The 21,771-nt window shown below is 40.3% G+C and overlaps 1 protein-coding gene across 1 annotated transcript; it reads left to right on the top strand.

Moving 5' to 3' along the window:
- The first annotated feature begins 19,217 nt into the window (after positions 1 to 19,217).
- LOC134217157 (kinesin light chain-like) lies at positions 19,218 to 20,776 on the top strand. The gene has a single exon (XM_062695938.1). It carries the CDS (start codon positions 19,270 to 19,272, stop codon positions 20,680 to 20,682), a length of 1,413 nt encoding a protein of 470 aa, XP_062551922.1. The 5' UTR covers positions 19,218 to 19,269; the 3' UTR covers positions 20,683 to 20,776.
- Positions 20,777 to 21,771: the final 995 nt, after the last annotated feature.

Genomic DNA, 21,771 nt, shown 5'->3' with positions numbered 1-21,771 from the left:
CACTTGCCACGAGTTCATGCGGAATTTGTTGGAATTTATGGGTTAGGTTGGAGAGGCAGAAGTCCGTCTTGGTTAACGAGCTGCCAATGTGATAGATAGGAGAAGGTAACTGATGGAATTTCTAATTGGATGTAGGAAACGAGCTATATACATTTCCGATTCTAGCAGATTACTGTTAGAATACTCAAGTTGAAGGTATAGGAATAGTAATGGAAACGGTATGGAAGTCCATTTCCAGTTCTAGCGATTGTTAGAACATGAGAAATAAAGAGAAAGATACAAAGTAGGAGAATGGAACGGACCTGGGATTTAACCCACGACCTCCTGCGTATGAGGCAGAAGCAGTAGCCATATGACTACCAAGCCCGCTAAATTGTAGAAGGATTTCGAGTGGAAGAAAAACAAGTTGGTCCATTGGGATATTGAATACTATAATATCCCGCAGAACAATCTTCAAATAAAATTTTACCATTGGAATTGCTTTGAGCATTATTCCATGAACGGTGTTTGGCATTGAAGTCACCAATTACGAAGAATTTTGATTTGTTGCGAGTCAGAATTTGAAGATCAGCTTTCAACAAATTATTTTGCTGCCCATTGCATTGAAAAGGCAAGTAGGCTGCAATGAAGGAAAATTGTCCAAAATTTGTTTCAACAGAAACTCCCAAGGTTTCAAAACTTTGGTTTCAAACGAAGAAAATAATTTATGTTTGATACGTCTATTGATGACAATGGCGACCCCACCACAGGCGCTGTCAAGACGATCATTTCTGTAGATAAAATAGTTTGGATCTCTTTTAATGGAGAGTCCTGGTTTTAATACGTTTCAGTTATAATGGTAAAATGCACATTATGAACTGATAGGAAGTTGAATAATTCGTCTTCCTTACCCTTTAGAGAGCGGGCATTCCAATTTAGAACTTTCACACAATTATTTGGATCCATTGAAACGGAGTCCGATAACAATTTTTGTGTGTACTTTATACCAACCTGAACAGCTTCAGGTATGGTATTTGCTTTGAACATTGCACCAATCATGTGATGCAATATTGTTCAGTTAAAAAATCAAAATCAATAGCAGTCATGCTACCTGTATCGGCAACATGTCCGTTATTTTCCGTTGGGACATGGGTATAAACCTCATTTTGAGAAGAGAAATTTGGTCTACCAGCAGCGATGTTGGCATACGTAGGTACATTGGAAAAATTGGAATTTACTGAAATGCTTGCTACCCGTTGACGAGCGGCAAAATTTGTTTGCGAATTGTGGTGGGTATGAAGTGTTCGACCGGTAACCGGTTTCGAAATTTGAGCGTTTGAAAAATTTGTACCCGTCGAATCTGGGATCCGATTGGAATTTCTCGTCATCAATCTTGCACGGGAATTCAAAACTTTTTTGCGTGAAGGGCATTCCCAGAAATTGGATTTATGATTGCCCCCACAGTTTGCGCACTTAAATTTATTGGAATCTTCTCTCACAGGACATGCGTCCTTGGCGTGAGAGGTTCCACCACAAATCATGCATTTAGCATCCATGTGACAATGTTTGGTTCCATGACCCCACTTTTGGCACTTACGGCACTGGGTAGGGTTTTGAATTTCCCCAGGCCTGCGGAAATGTTCCCATGTAACACGGACATGAGACATAATACAGGCCTTTTCCAAACTTTCATATTATTTAGTTCACTTTTGTTAAAATGAACTAAATAAAATTCTTGAGAAATGCCCTCTGGGAAGTACCAGAATGGGATTTCTTTTTTCATCTTAATTACTTGGACTGGTGAAAATCCAAGTAATTGAGAAATTTCAATTTTAATCTCATCCAGTGATTTGTCATCACTGGGGAGACCTTTCAAGACGACTTTGAACAATCGCTCAGTTTTGTCGTCGTATGTGAAGAATTTATGGCGCTTCTCAGTTAAATAGTGAAGAAGACGTTTGCGATCGTCAAAGGATCCCGGCAAAACGCGGCAGTCACCCTTCCTAGCAATCTGAAATGAAACCTTGATCCCTGAAGGTTACTCAAAATCTCATTCCGGAAGCCAGAAAATTCGGCAACAGATACCACAATTGGCGGAATTCTTTGCCTTTCCGCATGAATCGAATCACCTGGGCTAGAGGTAGATTCGATTTGCTCAATTTCATCATTAATCAAATCGAACTGATTGCTCAGTTCGATTGGAGAAGAATTATTTCCGATATTAGAGTTAGAAGGAATATCTGAAGTCTCCAGCTTCCTTCTATTTTTTCCGCGCTTGGGCAGGACGGTCTTGAAACCTTGTTTCTTTGAAGGAAGTGGAGCATTCAGAGCCTCCCCCTTCCTCTTGCTTTCGTTCATCCTCATTGCTGCGCGTGGAGACGTGACCTTATAAGAGGTTTTTCCCCGAACGGTGTCCCTGCAGGATTACCACCGCTTGTCGGAATTTTACTTCCGCAAACGGGTCCAACGTAAAACGAAGGCACGGGTCCTTGCAAAGATCGTAACGGGATCAGTGGGTACAAATAGCGCTAAGAAGCACCGTTGAAATTAAAATAGCTTCGGGTAGTATTAAAAACTTCCTTCCGCAAAGAGAGAAAGAACCGCACAGCGCGAAAGCACGATGCGGTCTAAGCAGAAATTTACTGATCCCGAATACTAAGCCCCGTCCTTCCTTAAATATTATAAACCTATCCTCGAGTCACCACGAGTACGTTGACATAGATCTACCGGTTTTGGCCAACTTAGTGCCTAATTTGGCCAACCCTGAAAAATATATATTTTCCAAAGCATATTGATCAGTTTCAACAGCGAAGAAAATTAAGGGATATATCTTCTGTTAGAGCCAATAAAACCCTCGAAAATTGGTTTACTTTTGGAGTTATGAGAGAAACTGGCCATATTAGGAACATGGCCAAAACTGGAACAATTACCCTATTTCCCTCTCTTACTAACCTAATAATAAGATGATATCAATTGTACATATCACAATGAACCGTGACTTCTTTAAGTGTAATACACTTTTCCTGAGTCTATCAAATAAACGAACTTGGAAACAAACAGGCACAGTATTTTTTAAAAAAATAATAATCCGTATTAAATTTGTTATCTTTAAGAGTATTCGAGAAATATTAATATGCAACAAAATTGGCTCGCCTGTGTTGAAAGGTCCAAATCCACAAATCCAACATCGGACAATTATGCGTTGCAGGGTATTATTAACCATGATGATGAATACTGGAGTAGCTTGCTCAAAATTACATGAAGCAAAATCTTACAATACTTTCAAAGACTCTTGGATAAAATTGCCACTCTTGCACATGTCATGTTTTAAAGGAATCTTAGTGACTATATGAAAATAAAAGTTGGTACAACTTTTCCATTTACACCGGAAACCCTGAGCAGAAAAAAAAAGCGTTTAAATGAACTCATGGGAAAAACATCCAAAGTTACTCCGATTTGCATTACAAACAAATAACCGCCAGAAAACGAAAACTGGTAACGAGTCACGTTCCAAATTGTCTCAAATGGAGCATCATCTTAAACTTTTTTTTTCCAAGTCGTGCGAAAATCACTAACATGCTTCTGGAGCGATGGTTACAAACTCAAAGGGGAATTAAAACTGGTATCAATGCTGTATTTGGTAAGCACACCATTGCGATATCTACAATTGCTCTGAACACCGAAGAACGAACACAGTTTTCCTTATCTACCACGCAATGAACTTTGTTTTCCTTCCGAGCCTACCGAGAGGGCAATCAGTGCCGAAAGAAAAAGTCGTTCGAATCAAATAACTGCAGGCTCCCAAGAGTGATCAAATAATCGTTTTATTTGATTTTCTTTGAATATTTTGTTTGCTTTGTTCATTTAGATGGGATATCCACATCTTAACAATGTATCATCCAGACGCTAGGACATTGCGTCTCGTAGTTTGGGTGTTCACTTCGTTAGTTTCGTTAGTTATTAGTGTCAGTAATTACTTTTAATCAGTATTTGTAGTATGTATTACTACTCTCTAGGTGAAACTGGAGCTACACTACATCTCAACATTAAAAAGACAGACACCAAGCACCAACCGATCGATAATTATACTTGGAAGTCATGTCCCTAGATGCAAATCAAAATACTAAACCAAAGTCTTGGACTGTAGAAAAGCTTTAATAAATATATGAATAAAGAAGGTCTGATGTAAAAATCTTTCAGTTAAGGTGAATTTGGACAAAACAGACTATATGTATAAAAACCAGAAAAGAAACCGAAGGCACTTTATTTATATTTTGTACACCCAACCAACATATGATTTTATTTCAATCCTGTGAACCTACCAGGCAACCAACTCTTATAAAGAATTGTAAGATAATCCTACATCCATTATTTGGGTGTACATATATTTGTGCATAAATATACAAAGAATACGAATGAATCAACCCAACTAATTTTAAAATATAATATTAGTAACTTAATGAGATAATAAGATATATGCCTTTCCAGTCAAAATATAATGCGGAGATTGCAACTAATGTGAGCAGAATGAAGAAAAACTATTAGTTTGATTGGGGCAAAACGAGCAACTTCCCGCGATTAGCCCAAGACAAAGGGGCCGTACACATATTACGTAAGCACTTATGGGGGGAGGGGGGTCGGTCAATATCTTACGCACCATATAAATAAAAAATCATTTGTATGAAAAAAATCTTACATGGGGGGAGGGGGGGTCGAAAAACCCAGAAAAAATGCTTACGTAATAAGTGTACGGCCCCAAACCCTGTACCAAGCCATTGATTGGCCCAATTTCTTTGGGTTTAGTTCCGAAGCCTGCGGAGTGCGGACTCTCATACTAAGAAAATTGAGTCAATTTTTGCCCACTGTGCATAGAAATATTTTGCATAAATATCGGTGAAAAGGCTGACAGAAAACCAAGTTGAATAGTAGGCCAAGTAGCCATTAGATAAGGGGAATTTTCATCAGAAGGGCACCATTACCGTTAGGTGAATTAATCTGGATCCTCATTCATTATACATTGGCCACGATCAACGCAATTTGAAGCGAGCTTTTTTTCTTCGGTTAGAACTCTACTCACAGTAATGGGCCAATTTGGGATTAATTAAGGATCAATTTAGTAGAATAAAATGTTCAAACTTTCGCCTGCAGTTTGACGCTTTCTCGATAGCGCATTTCAAAACTAATTGGTTTGATAGCATTTTAATGGAGAGTCGTAGCATATTTTTAATTCGTCCGCCAAAGTTTTCTGTCCTCGTTTCTGTACGATGTATGTATGTTCGTTACCGGGAGGTTATGGCTGTGCCAGTCACAAGTTACAGCTCACAGCTCATGTCACGTACTACTTTTAGCCCTTCGTTTCGGGCAAAACTTTTTCTATTCTTCTTCCTCAATCGTGGTTCTATGTGCCTACTGGAACCTGCAATGCATTTCCATAGTTGTTAATTGGAGGCTTTCCATGATTGGCTTTGTATGAATTAGTATTGTTTGTGTCGTTGATTCGAACACATCATCTTCGGAAAAACAATCCTACGTTATTGCACACAAAGCTAACTGGAGTTCCAATAAGTATTACGTGGGTACTTATTCAGCATTTGATGACGATATTACTGCAGTAGAAAATTGCACTTATGCGAAGTGCATTCAGAGAACGGCACTCTCGTTGGTAGAAGGATTGTGATTACCAGAATAAACTTTCAGCAGCTCTACCCCTTGTATGTAGCAATGAGCAGGAGCACGTAAAAGAAATCCAAGTTTGAGGCAAGCTGCATTGTTCTGACATGTTTAATTTGTCCAAATGACTAAAATGGAATACAGTTTGATTGAGTGGCGGCCATGGATGTTGGTTTTGTTTCTTCAGAAACTAGAGTTGGTTGTGACACTTTACAAAGTTGTCAACCAGTCTGCGACATGAGAGTTTTCCAATTAGCACAAGATTGGTTTACAATAATTTAAACAAAGTTGTGTCCTGACGCAGTTTCAATGAATTGTTTCAGATCTATTCCAGCTTGGAATGTTTGGAAAGTTCAGCTTTTTTCGATTTGAATCCAGAGTTCATATAACTTTGTATTGGCCAAGTGTATCATCGCTCTGAGTCAAGCTGTTGCCACACTAAAGTTTCCTACAACCGACCTTAACAACAACACATGCAGCATCCACTCCATTATTAGATTGAACTGTCCAACCTCTTTCCGCATCCATCGTAGAGTCGTTTTACTTTCAGAAACACGTTCGCAAAATATCACCATGGTTCCATTTTCAACTACGACCGTTCTCCCATTTTCCAAATCTATCGGACATTAGACCACTAGGGTTTGATTCCCGACTCGTATTTCAGAGAGGGTGTGCTTTATGTGGAAAGCCTATGATAAAACTTAACGGTAATGGTTATTCACCACACAACGAGTGCATTAACGCCCGGGTGATGACGGAAAATGGAATCTGATGGGACCAAGTGAGCCCAAGGGACAAACGAGATCGGTTGTCCTATCACCATTTGGTGTGAACACCAAGAGCAAACGCGTTTGGATTCCGGTATCCTTTATCGGGACGATTAGCAGCGTATTTTTCCATGGTGACAAAATTGAAACAGATAGAAGATTTAATGGATCTGAATGGTATCTGGGGATGCAATCTTCTTTACCGTCATTTGTTGAAGCATTTTATCACAGAGAACAAACATGAACGATAGAACAAACATATTTCACAAGGTTGTGCAGAAATTAAACAATTAATATACAAGCGCCCCAGGGATCTCCAGTAGCCTTGCGAGCAAAGGTGTTGGGTGGCCAATCCGAAGATGGCGAGTTCGATTCTCGGTCCGGTCTAGGATGCTTTCGCGTTGGAAACTTTCTCGGCACTCTGGGCATAGTGAGCGTGAGTATTTATAATGTCTGGCGGGATTTGTTCGAATATGCTTTATTTTTTTTCTTCATGGAGTTGAAGTGGGATAAATGGTCTTTTGATTATAGTTTCAAAGTCCCATGGAAAAGGGGTCACGCTTCTTGTCACTCACTGGCTCTCAAACCTCTATTATATGACAGTATATACACAAAGTGAGTAACAGCAACTATACTTCTACCGTCTACCTGCTCATACACTTTTATCAAGATTCGCCAACTTATTCAAATTCACTTTATGCATCTTTCCAACCTCTTCTTTTTTGCCCTTTCCACATGAAACGACCGTACTTGGCACCTTCTTTTCAGAACAGGAATATTTTCAATCCTATTCTTCTATTTGGAACGGTAGCTTCCAGGAGCCAAACTGTATTCCGTATGTGCATTATTCATTTAATTAATTTACTGTGCAATCGCAAATGCAGAGCTTTCATATGAATTGTCTGCTTTCCGTGTATTCGAATCGGATGCTGCAGAGCAAATATTGGCTCCATAAATTGAATGCTTTCGATGGAACTCAATTCTGGATGAGGATAAAACTTTCGAGGCGAATATGATGCAAATGAAACGATATCAATGAATTTAAAATGATGTATTAATTTTCTTTGCCATGAGAACGAATTTCTCATTTGTACTAATGATGAACACTGCACTGGTAAACGTTTTACAAATAGTGTTTACTTCAAAAGATCATTGTACTCCCGAGCAACACAACCCAAGAAACAATTTTCATGCTTGTTAGATTTATTTAATTCTTATAGCGGATTTATGACACCAGTCACCATGGCTAGTTGCTCAGATTTATTGGCGATCTTATTGCTATCAATAAACCTCTAATAAATCTGCTCGAAATGCTTCAAACGTCAAATGCCGACTGGTTTTGTTAGCAGATCTACGGTTGTAACGAAGAGCATAATAAGTCCAATTTTCAAAGCTTGATCTAAGCCATAATTTTGGGTCGTAATGTGGTCAAATGAATAACCCCAATAAGAATATTTACATTGCATAGGGTTTATAACGGTGTTTCATAAGGGCAACATTTTTCTGATCGAAATCTATGATGGCCATATTGGAAATGGAGAACCATCTTCAAGTCAGTGAAATTTATCACTGGAATTTATGATTAGACGGTGTTTTCGCCGCAAAAGACACGTTTTTGGTAAAAGATATAAAAAACTAACATATTTGGGTATAATATCAATTAATTTAGTGAAGAATTACGTTATTGATGTTAAAATGATTTTAAATTCATCAACACTTTAGTTTGTTATTATTTGTTTGCAAGATTTTGTTTCTCTTTTTTCAAAGCAACATTTTTGACAGCTGCCGCAGTCAAATTCCCTTTTTTTTCTTTGTGATGTCTGTTGACAGACGGCTGGGACCAATCATGGTCCATCTCGCCAATCAAATTCCCTTTTTTGCGGGCGGCTTGAAACGGATTTTTATATACTCTTATAAGAGGTTTATAGTGGTAATCTAGAGAGGGCCATTTGGACATATCTTACTCTTATAGTGGTCATCAGAAGGTAATCCTGTAATAATGGGTTTTATTGTCAGTTCTTGTAATTCGATCTTGAAAATCATTCCTAGAGCGGAATAAAACTTGAAATGTTACTTGGGAATTGTCTTAAACGAGTTTATGTGACTCATTTACGATCAAATCGAGTCACATAAGAGTTGCAGCAACCAAATCAGTCAGAACTGTGCTACTAGGGCTGGCCTATTTGCAGATGGTTGTAAACATATGAATATTTTCCCAAGAGAGGCAAATTTGTTTCTGCAAAACAAAGGACAACAAAGGTTTTGTTATTGAATTGGGCGGAGCAAGTTAAAACACAATACCTTGGTGGATCAATCAACGGTAATATTATTCTAGAAAGCAAGAAAACAGATAGGGTTTCTTACCCCATTCCCGGCCTAACATGCGGACGACTGCATTGTTTAATTGATATTTCTGATGAGGAGCAACATTTCCCGAATTTTGTTGGCCGTATAATACTGCAATGGGGTTCACCATTGTTGAAAAAATAGCTATTCTTGCTAAACATCGATTGAAAAAGCTTTCATTTGATTTAAATTAACGATGTGCAGCACTCATTACAGTCATAGCGATTGCATTTCCGGCCCACTTCCAAACCAGTTTCCGTCCTGAGCAAAATTTCGCTCAATCTCTCAACATCTTACTCTCATTCTCTCTCTCTCTCTGGACGGTAGGAAATGTGATGTAAGGGGTCGTACACTTATTACGTAAGCAATTTTTCTGGGTTTTTCGACCCCTCCCCTCCCCTCATGTAAGATTTTTTTCATACACACAAATTTTTATTTATATGATGCGTAAGATAACGACAAAACCCCCCTCCCCCCATAAGTGCTTACGTAATATGTATACGGCCCCTAAACAAAAATATACACGTTCCACGACAACGTGATGCCAGATGGTATTATTCATAATAATTTTTATTTGCTTAAGAAGATATATTTACTCGTCAAAATTCCTTCCAAATAATTAAAAAATATGTAGGGGGAATGACGGCTTTGGCAGGTTTTGTTCTATTATTGGCAGGGGTTTTTTTATGACTGACTAGGTTCAAATTTGGCCTAAACCTTCTTTGCATATCAAAGAATATTGTAGCCAAATTTCATAAAATTTGGTCGATAAAAACCTCCCTGCCAATAATAGAACAAAACCTGCCAAAGCAGTCTTTCCCCCTATTTCACTTTTTGAAATCGAGATAAATAATATAACAGCGTCAACGTATTAGACAGTTTTCCTATTAATGATGAAGGATTATTTTCATACTACAAAGAGCTCCTGGCCTTTTGGCAGCACTGTGCTGCTAGAAGTTCTTGGACCGAGGTGATTTTTTGTTCGGTTTGAGGATACATTTCAAAATGTATTCTAATATGTTTAAATAAGTTCTAGTGAAACGAACAAATAGAAAGAATTGAAGTGCTTGTGTTTAGAATTATGGTGTGATGATTATCAGCTTCAAGCACTTCAAGTTGTATCGAGCACTGTGACGATATTCAGGTAGGTGTTTATTCGATGATATCGTTTTGTAAAAGTGGAAATAATCACTCCGGCTCAGTGGTGTTGCAACGAAGAGCGAAAGTTTGATATCTACATTTTTATTTTCTATAATTAGGTCAATTAGGAGTAAAATAATTGGTTGAAAAATATTGAGTATTGTGCGAGATAAGGGTCTGTTCACAAATTACGTAACGCAAAAATCCGAGTTTTTGACACCCTCCCTCCCTCTCGTAACAAAAAGTAAGATTGTTGGTATCCCCTCCCTCCCCCGTATAACGCGTAGCTATGAAAATTTTAAAGGCAGATTTTTTTCCCTTTTTAAAGCATATAGGTTTTGGTATTTTTTGAACACTGTTATAATAGGTTGTGTTATATTAAGGTCACTCCTGACGGAATCCAAGTTTCAAAGTGCTCGCGTTTTTGGGGGCACACCACTTGATACGGAAGCAACGCACAACTGTCATTTTTATTATTTCACGTGCGCCGCCGCTGAATCGAGTGGTGTTCCCCCGAAAACGCGAGCACTTTGGAACTTGGATTCCGTCAGGAGTGACCTAAAGAACTAGTCGACCCGGCAGACGTTGTCCTGCATAGTAGGCGAAAATGCGCGTTGTGAACTGCCCATGCGAAGTATTCATACGATGCTTAATTTTAGTTTTTCACGATTTACTCAACTTTACTAATGATTTTTGCATGAGGAAATATCATATAAACAAATCGGAAACAATAACGAACATATCTGTTGAAGGAATGAATAAAATCCATACGGCCGTTTTTGAGTTATGCGGATACGAACACAGACCATTTCATTTTTATTATATAGATAGAAGATGCAGCTAGTAGAAACGCAATTTGCGACCAAGACCATTCAAATAGTTTTGGGCATATCAGTTAAATTGAACTGTTTACATGGTTGAACTGGTTAAGCTAAAATGCAATTGCTTTGAATGAAAACTCTTGGGGTTGCCTCTATTAATTTTGGCTTTGGTTTGGAAGATTTAATAATGAAATACAATACCAATAAAAACGTTTGAAATAAATTTTCATTCGCGTTATGCGTAACATTTGGTAGTACCCACCTTTTGGTGTAACAAAGTATAACGCAAGTTGGACCTGCCCCCTCCCCCCAAAAGCGTTACGTAATTTGAGAACAGACCCTAAGCAGGAGACGTTTTTTAATTATCAATCATAATCCTACGGCTTCCAAACAGTATAAATCATAAGTTTTGTTTGCAGTGAGCCGGAAACCGGGTCCATAAGCCCAAGTAGTGATTTACCCTATAAACAAAATCACCTGATACAACAATACCGAATCTCAATACCAGGAATTGAATTAAGAGATAAATGAAAACGCTAAACATGATTAACAAAGTGCTACATGGTCCGTGAATGCCCAGGACGAACTTTTGATTTTGAAAACCATATATAATAAATAAAATCATCCACTCCTGACTCGAAATCCGTCCGGATTTTAAATCAAAGGAAAAAAAATCAGTACAGCTATTTTTTAACTAAATATTTAAATTGAAGCAGTCTGATTGACTAAACTGCCACTGAAAATAGTTTGATACGCACCTTGAGAAGCGATCCCTGCGATTTGCATTCTGCTTATCTTATTGTTACATTGTTATTTTTGGTGCAATTATGCTCTACCCAAAAACAAAATAGCGGCAAAAACTTCGCGTTTGGTGGGTAGCGATTTGTTTTCGATTTTTGTTGTTTTAATTTCAAAGGCCATTTTCATGCCCTAAAAGCTTACTACCAAATATCTGAACAGGATGAGATAAATTATTCCTACATTATTTACCTTTATCCCCCTTTAATTCATTGATATCTCATGAGGTGGACGGATTTCGGTGCTGTACGGATTTCGGTCCCGCACGGTATCTCTGAAGTTTTTATAAGTTTTTTTTCGGGATTTTCATCAAAATCAAGGGAAATAGTTGTATATTTCGGCCCATGCAAACCCTCCCCTCCGCACCCCTCCCCTTTTTATAATTAAGAAAACTAGGTGGCCTAAAAGTGCAATTTTAGGCAGTGATATATGAAACAGGTCATATTTGGCGTTTTAATAGTCTGTTTAACAGCCCGTACGAACAGAGCTATACAATATGATTCATTTGTATGAGATTTGTGCAAATAATGTAACAAAACCTTTCTTAAGGCCTCCAATATATCTTATTCATATGTGCCTGAAACTATAGTGATCCAACAAGTCCATATAAGTTCCTAGAGCCCATGCGAATGCTTCATCATTCAAATAAGTCCAACGATGGAGCTTGACATTATATTTTTGCAAGAGATCAAAAATCAGCAACTACACCTTCCCACACTATAGTCTGCAGTATCGATCATATGAGAAGAGGGACAGCAATTGCTTTGAACGAACACATCCGCTTTTCTGTTGTAGAGAATTAATCGCGCTTCAAATCAACAATACAACACTTTGTAATGTATACGCTCCGTCCGGCACAGCGATGCGTGGTGAAAGAGAGCGTTTTTTAACAACACGATCGCATACTATCTTCGGAACCGAACGGACTACTTTATTTTAGCAGGAGATTTCAATTGCGTTCTCCGACAGTGCGATAAAACGAACATGAATTACAGTTCAGCTCTCAAGCCACCATTCAACAAGTGCAACTTCAGGATGCGTGGGCTAGGCTGCATTCTCGTAGCTTCGGCTGTATCTACATCACTCACAATTCGAAGTCTAAGCTGGATCGTGTATATGTCGGCAATGGGATTTACGACTGGTTAAGAGCTACCGAAACTCACCAGTGTTCTTTCACCGATCATTTAGCTGTGACGGTGCGGCTTTGCCTCCCATCATTGGTCGTCCCCATGGTACGGGGTTTTGGTCTCTTCGCCCACACCTCCTTTCCGAAACAAACATACGCGAGTTTGGGATCCGCTGGCAGTATTGGACTCGGCTGCGACGGAATTATCGCTCTTGGATGATGTGGTGGATATCACTTGCCAAACCGAAGATAAAATCTTTTTTTCGGTGGAAATCGAAAGAAGTCTTCAATGTTTTCCGTCATGAACACCAACGACTGTATGCCGAGTTGATACGTGCATATGAAGGTTATTTCCAAAACCAAGCTATGCTGCCTACCATCAATCGCATAAAGGCCGAAATGCTCGCGTTACAAAGTAATTTTTCTCAAAACTTTGTTCGTATAAACGAAACCTATATCGCATGTGAGCCGTTGTCCACATTTCAACTAGAAGAGAGAACGCGGTAGAAAACTATAATTACAAAAATACGGGGCGAAGACGACGGAACTCTTGACCAGCATGATGTAACACATGTTCACGTACTTTCGTGATCTCTACACCGAGGAAGGAGGTGGACTGGTAGAGGATGGATAACGAGGATCCATAACGAGCACGCTAACTTTCACTTACTCAGTGACTGAGTAAAATTGTATTGCCCTCTCTTTTCTTCTCACGGAAATTTTACTCAGTTTCCGCCAAAAGCGGGACTACTCATAGCTATGAGTAATCCTGCTTTTGACGAAAACTGAGTAATATTTCCTTGGGAAAAAAAAGAGAGGGCAATACAATTTTACTCAGTCACTGAGTAAGTGAAAAGTTAAATGAGTACCAGCGAAATATCAACGACCGAAATATACTCGACTATTAAAAAGAGCGCAAACAAAAAGTCGCCTGGTCCCGATGGCATACCGAAGGAGTTCTACCAGCGTACATTCGATATCATACACCGAGAGCTTAACCTGATTTAAAACGAAGCTGTAACACAAAACTTTCCGTTTGAATTTGTAAACGTAGTAATTGTGTTAGTCCGAAACAAAGATGCAGATGAGTCAGTTAGAGATGTCGCAAATTAATCGATTACTTCGATTAATCGATTCTTCGTTGTGTTCACTAACAGAGTTTCACATTTTTCTTGAACCCTGAACACTAATTATTCCACTTAGCCTCCAAACACTATCGAAAACTTTCAAAAATTCGAAGTGAGAGTCAAATTTGTCAACCGTATTGTGAATCTATAAAATGCGGTAATATCAAATTCACTAGCGCGCACTAGCGCACTAGTTAAATTGTGAGTTCAAAAACTGCGTGATGCAACTCCACTCAATTCAAACAATAAAACGAATACGTTGGTATGTTATTATTATTTATTCAGACTAAGGCCGAAGTGGCCTGTGCGTCTTCTCCATTCGGCTCGGTCCATGGCTACACGTAGTCTACGGAGGGTCCACAAGTCATCTTCCACCTGATCGATCCACCTTGCCCACTGCGTAGTGGGCCTTCCTGTGCCCGTCGGATAGTTGTCGAGAACCATTTTCACCGGGTCATTGTCAGACATTCTGGCTACGTGCCCGGCCCACCGCAGTCGTCCGATTTTCGCGGTGTGAATGATGGATGGTTCTCCCAACATCTGATGCAACTCGTGGTTCGTTCGCCTCCTCCACGTATCGTCAGCCATCTGCACCCCACCATAGATGGTACGCAGCACTTTCCTTTCGAAAACTCGGAGTGCGCGTTGGTCCTCCACGAGCATCGTCCAGGTCTCGTGTCCGTAGAGGACTACCGGTATAATGAGCGTTTTGTAGATTGTCAGTTTGGTACGGCGGCGAACTCTATTCGACCGGAGTGTCTTGCGGAGTCCAAAGTATGTACGGTTTCCAGCTTCTATGCGTCTCCGAATTTCTCTGCTGGTATCGTTTTGGGCAATCACCAGTGAGCCCAAGTACACAAATTCTTCTACCACCTCGATTTCGTCACCACCGATGCCAACTCGCGGTGGGTGGCTCACATTATCTTCTCTTGAACCTCTTCCTATCATGTACTTCGTCTTCGACGTGTTGATGACTAGTCCAATCCTTGGCTCTTCAGTCTGATGTAGGCTTCCTCCATCTTCTCAAAGTTACGTGCCATAATATCTATGTCGTCGGCGAAGCCAAATAGCTGGACGGATCCCTGCTCTTCGTATTACCCCTTCCAAAGCGATGTTGAATAGCAGACACGAAAGACCATCACCTTGCCGTAATTCAGGTGCTCTTCGTAGTGATGCCACCACCTTTGGATCACCTCACGCTCGTTTGTAAGAAGGTTCCCGTTTATGTCCTTACACATATCAGGCTGTGGCACGTAGCCCTTACGTGAACGGTTCAACTTCTCATAGAACTTTCGTGTGTTATTAGTGCGGTACAGTTCCTCCGTCTCTTCACGGTCTCGATCTTCCTGCTGACGCTTTTCCTCCGGAAAATCGAGTTTTGTCTGTTCCGCGCCCGTTTGTATCGTGCCTCGTTCGCCCCCATGCGGTGTTGCAGCAATCTCGCCCATGCTGCATTCTTCTCCTCAACTAACTGCTCACATTCGCCGTCATACCAGCCGTTTCTCTGTTCCTGAGCCACCGTGCCTAGTGCAGCGGTTGCGTTGCTTCCAATGGCGGATCGAATATCTCTCCAGCCATCATCAAGAGACGCTGCGCCTAGCTGCTCTTCCGTTGGGAGTGCCATTTCCAACTGCTGCGCGTATTCTTAGGCTAGTCTACCGTCTTGTAGCCGCCCAATATTAAGCCGCGGCGTCCGACTTCGACGCGTGTTGTACACCGTCGAGAGTTTTGAGCGCAGGCATACTGCAACGAGGTAGTGGTCGGATTCAATATTCGCACTGCTGTAAGTGCGGACGTTCGTGATGTCGGAGAAGAATTCACCGTCGATTAGAACGTGGTCGATTTGGTTTTCCGTTTCTTGGTTAGGTGATTTCCATGTGGCCTTGTGGATGTTTTTGCGGGGAAAGAAGGTGCATCGGACTACCATTCCGCGGGAGGCTGGGAAGTTTATGCATCGTTGGCCGTTGTCATTCGATACGGCGTGCAGACTATCCGGTCCGATGGCCGGTCTATACATTTCCTCCCTTCCTACCTGCGCGTTCATGTCACCGATGACGATTTTGACGTCCCGCAGTGGGCATCCATCGTATGTCTGCTCGAGCTGTGCATAGAACGCTTCTTTCTCGTCGTCGGGTCTCCCTTCGTGTGGGCAGTGCACGTTAATGATGCTATAGTTGAAGAAACGGCCTTTAATCTTCAGCTTGCACATCCTTGCGTTGGCGCATCTTTCCCAGCACTATGAAGCCGGTTTCCAGCTCGTTGGTGGTGCCACAGCTTTGGTAGAAGGTAGCCGCCCGATGCCCGCTTTTCCACACCTTCTGTCCTGTCCAGCAAATCTCCTGCAGCTCCATTCTGTTCCATTTAAATACGCTGGGTTCGTAGATCATCCTAGAACATTTTGGAGCATAGACCTACGGAACAATCAGCGTAGAGATGAACTTGTCACGTGTGATATCTAGGGGAATAGGCCCAATCTGGCCCACAAAAACTCGCTAGGAGGTTTATCATCTCTTTTAATGTGTGTAGGTGATCCAAGAACTCCTTGGAGTATAGACCTTCAACCAAGCCTTCAACTCAACCAGCGCGAACGTATCTCGTATGACTTCTAGCGGAATAGTCCCATTCTAGTCCATAGAAACACGCTGAGTGGTTTGTCATCTCTGTCAATGTTCGTGGACCTTCCTTAGCCGTGCGGTAAGATACTTCTAAGGCTACTAAGCACCACCAAATGTTAAGAAAATTATTTTGAGCTTTTTAGTGGAAGACCACCAAGTGGTTTATCATCTCTTTCAAGATGGACTTCTCACGAGTGATTTCTTGGAGAATGCTTGGAGTACAGACCTATGCATCAACCAACGTAACGAAGACCGTCCCATATGTCACTTCAAGTACATATTCTGGTACACGGAAACACATTGGGTTGTGTGTCATATTATCTTGTTGAAGGTTTTTTTTATTTTAAATTCATTTATAGGTCGCCCAACAACTCTCATCAACAACCAGCAAATGAGAACGTCTCATTCGCATCTACAGGCGTAAATTCTGGCCTATGATAACAAGTTGGTTGGTTCATAATAATTTTCAAGGTTTGTGTGATACATACCAAACTCGTAGTGAATAATTGACTTTGTCAGTGGTCGATGACCACTAAGCTGCGAGGCGAAAAAATCTTAGAGGGAAATGTAATGTCAACGAACAAAAACAAGACAAAGGAATCAGACCTAAGGATCAATCAGGGTATCAATGAACTTCTCATGGGTACTTCTTCTCTTCTTCTTCTTATTGGCATTACATCCCCACCCTGGGATAGAGCCGCCCCGCAGCTTAGTGTTCATTAAGCACTTCCACAGTTATTAACTGCGATGTTTCTAAGCCAAGTTACCATTTTTGCATTCGTATATCATGAGGCTAACACGATGATACTTTTATGCCCAGGGAAGTCGAGACAATTTCCAATCCGAAAATTGCCTAGACCGGCACCGGGAATCGAACCCAGCCACCCTCAGCATGGTCTTGCTTTGTAGCCGCGCGTCTTACCGCACGGCTAAGGAGGTTCCACTCATGGGTAACTACATGTGAAATATCTTCGATCTCGCGTGTGGTAATAAACTATTATCAAGGATTACAATGGGGGGTCCAAGAACTCTACTGATTCGTAAATACTTGATGTTATTTCAGGATATTTCGAATTTTGATACGAGATGCACATGAGGTCTTCCAACGCTCGCTGGTGCGTTTATTTCAGCAAAATAATTCATATACACAGTCCATAAAACATGTTCTCGACTGGCGCAGCAAGTACATCTGCGACAGAGTATAAATTTCTGGCTCCACTAAAACCACAACATTGTCACTTTTCCTGTGTGCATTTTTGTAGTCCATTCAATGAAATAAGGACAACTAGTTGAAGTTGCTAAAGGCGGAAGACAAACGAATTTCGCGAATGCTCTGCACCGTACGCGACTGATTGCTCGCCAATTAATTTACTCACTCGACCTCGCGAACTGTTAGCACACGATAAAACTGGCACTGATTGATTTTCATGTCGATCGCACAAAACAAAATCGGACCGCACGAAGTATCTGCTTAGTGAGCAAAAACACGAAAAAACAGGCACTCGATAATAAAATACTGGAAAAAACTAACCCGAAAAAATACTTTCTGACAAAGTGAGCATTATGGAAGAAACGATCGATTTGAATGAAGGTAATTTCGGGTAAGCATAGGACAGCTTTAATATTTTTTCTAATATTTCGTTTAATTGGAAGGCTTATTTGCCGTGAAGCGTTTCGGAGCCGAAATCAAGTTAAATAACACATTTTTGATTCCTAAACATAGAGTTAGTTTTTGGGAACCGAAAGACTCGCGGTATGGTCAAGGTTGGGGAATACAATATTACAGTAGGAAAGGAAAGGATTTTAGGGTACTTAAGTAATTACGATGCTGATGCTCACAAAGTTGACATTCTTCGCGATGTTTCTATAACGGGATAAACCAACTTTTTTTTAGACTAAAACGAGAGGAAAACATACGGAAGGGATCAACGACGAGACATTGAAATGGACAACAGAGGAAGACATTCGTAATGGGGTACAACAGACAAGGAGAAGGGCAGACTAAAGTTACAGTCTTACATCAGCAACTTTCAAAAATTGGTGGACCAGGGACATATACTCGAGATCAGCTTTAATAATAAATTGCCACATTTCAGAGGACAATCGATTTGATTGGAAAAACGTTGTCAGGAAAGTGCGTAGTGTGAAACAGCTAAAAACTGCTTAGACGTGCTTCTCGGTCTTCTACGGATTACAAATTTGATTACAATCCTTATAAAGCTGTAAGGAATAATATATTCAGTTTTTCGCGATTTACTCAACCTTGCTCACGATTTGTGCATGAGGACATATTATACAAACCCGTCGGAAACTATAACGGACATAAATAATAATAATAATCTGCTTACTGAATGAATAAAATCCATCTAGCTATTTTCGAGTAATGCGGATACGAATACATATTTCATTTTTATTATATAGAGGGCAGATTACTGATAAAAAAGAATTATAACCTTATGGTACTTTACATTTTATTTTTAAAATGTTTATAAAAATGGAAACCGATTATTTTATTACATGTTCACACTTAAACCAAAACTCAAATGTACCCAAAATAACAATGGAATTGTTGACAGATTATATTTATTTCTTCAATATAATAATTTCAATTGTAAAGCTGCTCTCAGTGTAGTGCATGTCTCATACACTTTCACACCTCCGTAATTTGATGGCGCAAATATTAATTAAGTTTTATACCCATTGTTCCTATTTTGAAATAAACATCAATGACTCGTTATACTTCGTTTATACCTGATGATAGGTACTATCTAATGGGTAACTATATGAACTCTGTCAATATTCATATATACTGGAACACATTCAAACAACTATCAAACAGTTACTTGTTACTTGTATAATTTTCATTTTGCATCGATCAGTATGTTTCCTGTTCCACATTCAACTTTGCTAATGACCGATCAGAGTCTACTGTTCAAGGTCCAAACTATACACAGAAGCCTGGAGACACTACGCACCGAATTGCAAACCATCAGGATCACGTTTTCCGGTGAGGACTCTGAAGCCAATCTGGAAAAAGATGAATTAATAAAGCGAAACTTGCAAAACATCGAGCTTGGCTTGGGAGAGGCCAACTTATTGGCCGCCCTAATAACACACCTCAAAAGCATCGATGCTGAGCGACAAAAATTACGCATACAAGTCAAACATCTGTGCCAGGAAACCTCTTGGCTACGGGACGAGCTGCAAAATAGCCAACAGCAGCTTCTAGATTCCGAGCTGATGGTAGTGCAACTCGAAGAGGAAAAGAAACAACTCGAGTACGAAGCATCCATTAAGAAATATGATGACTTTCTGGACGGCGAGGAGTTCAATGATAAACTTTCCGACGACCCTGAGTTGGATTTGTTTTCGGACGATGATATGGCCGAAAGACGACTCAGCAAATCGGCGGCGCCTCCATCGCGGAACTTTAAAGACTACGAAGTCTCCCCGCGACTGAAAACAATTCACAATCTGGCAATTCACTACGCATCAAAGGGTAAGTATGAGGTGGCAGTGCCACTTTGCTCTCAAGCTCTGGAGGACCTCGAGCGCGAGAATGGTCGCGAGCATCCAGATATTGCGACATTGTTGAGCATCCTTGCTATGGTCTATCGAGATCAGAAAAATTACACGAAAGCTATTGAACTTCTCAACGAGGCCTTGAAGATATGGGTTCGATGTTTGGGTGAGTGTCATCCCTCAGTTGCGTCGGCTTTGAACAATTTGGCCGTATTGTATGGAGAGAATGGATATTATGAATCGGCAGAACCCTTGAGCAAACAAGCCTTGGCTATTCGAGAAAATGTGCTTGGTGGATTTCATCCCGATGTGGCTAAACAATTGAATAACCTTGCTTTGCTGTGTCAGAACCAGGGAAAGCATACCGATGCAGAGGTGTGTCGTCGAAGGGCGTTGGAAATTTTTGAATCCCAGCTGGGTGCCGAGGATTCAAACACCATCAAGACAAAGTGTGATCTGGCTGCGTCCTGTCTGAAGCTGAAGAACTACAAAGAGGCGGAGCAACTGCTGAAGGATGTGCTGGTCAAAACACAAGACAAGGAATTTGATGGGGAGCAGAGTGAAGGATGCGAATCGAGTAAAGCCGACACCGTCCCATATGGTAAAACGGGATCTTGGTATAAGACTTCAACCGTTCTCTCACCAACAGTGAAAAGTGTGCTGAAACACATGGCCAAGTTATACCAGAAGCTGGGATATTATGATGTGGCAAACAAACTAAAGCAGAGCAAGTTTCGAAATAAACAAGAAATACTGGATATTTTGAAATGAAGTGGATTGGCGAAAACTATTAAATAATATTTCAAATAATTGTACTACACATAATATGTACATCAAATAAATATATCTATTGCGTTTAACTGCAAGAAAAACAAAAATATTTGCTTTTATTTAATCCCTTTATGGCATTTTTTTAATCATAATATGTCTTGTTGTTTCCAGTTATACGTGAACACATTTCTATTCCTAGTTCATCCACACCGCTCATTTGATTCTAGCTTACGTGGTGATTAAGGGAAAATTTAGCAAACTTATTGCACAAACCGATTAAAACAGTCCATATAGCACAAATATATGCCTGATCTTTGGGAGCTTTGTATATGTACCTACATATACGCTTGTATTGTTCATGATATTATGATTGATAGACTTTTGAATCGCTTCTTTATGAAGAAACTGTGAAACAAACAGGATGTGATAAGAGAAAAAAAATCATAAAAGCACCTCAGAAACGGACAACTTTCAACTGAGCTCATCTCACAAAGCACTCTCCGATTGTTGAAACCCTGTTATGCAATTTGCGAAAATGAACACTGCACATTATGCAATCCGAAATAAAACATGAGAATGAAGTTGTTTCGTCATTCCCGCTTCCTAATCGCAACAGTCGCCACGAAGTTGAATCGTCAGGCTCGTCGCCAAGACCCGTCACCGGCAAATCTTGAATTCCCTCCACTGCTGCCGTTAAATCCTCCACAACAACAGCGGAAAGGTATGATGGCTCTGACAGGGTTCCCTAGATGATGAAAAACTTTTCCTTCTAATTAGTTTTGCATATTAAATGAAGTTGTCTAACTCGTGTGGAGCTACAGTCATGCCCGTCACCGTTGTTCGCGTGACACAAGATATGCACGGCGTAGCGGGGATCTACTAGAACTAAGAAGTATGAAACGGGGAAGTTTGGCTCAATTTGTCTTCGCGAAAAAGATACCTGTACATTAGTGTCAGCAAGTGAATGCAACCATTTTGCTGTCCGCAACTTGACACAGCTTGTAGATCGCACGTGCAGGTAAACGTACTTCAAGTATTAACACTTTTCTCTCAAACTAACTAATCCTTAAAACATTTTATAAGATTAGA

Source organism: Armigeres subalbatus, chromosome 2, assembly GCF_024139115.2.
Source record: "Armigeres subalbatus isolate Guangzhou_Male chromosome 2, GZ_Asu_2, whole genome shotgun sequence".
NCBI lineage: Eukaryota > Metazoa > Arthropoda > Insecta > Diptera > Culicidae > Armigeres > Armigeres subalbatus.
Note: the sequence above shows the minus strand (reverse complement) of the source record. Positions and strands in the feature narration are given on the sequence as shown.

Bases quoted from the DNA above. Each gene is read 5' to 3' on its own strand.
- LOC134217157 (XM_062695938.1), top strand. From the start codon at position 19,270: ATGTTTCCTGTTCCACATTCAACTTTGCTAATGACCGATCAGAGTCTA.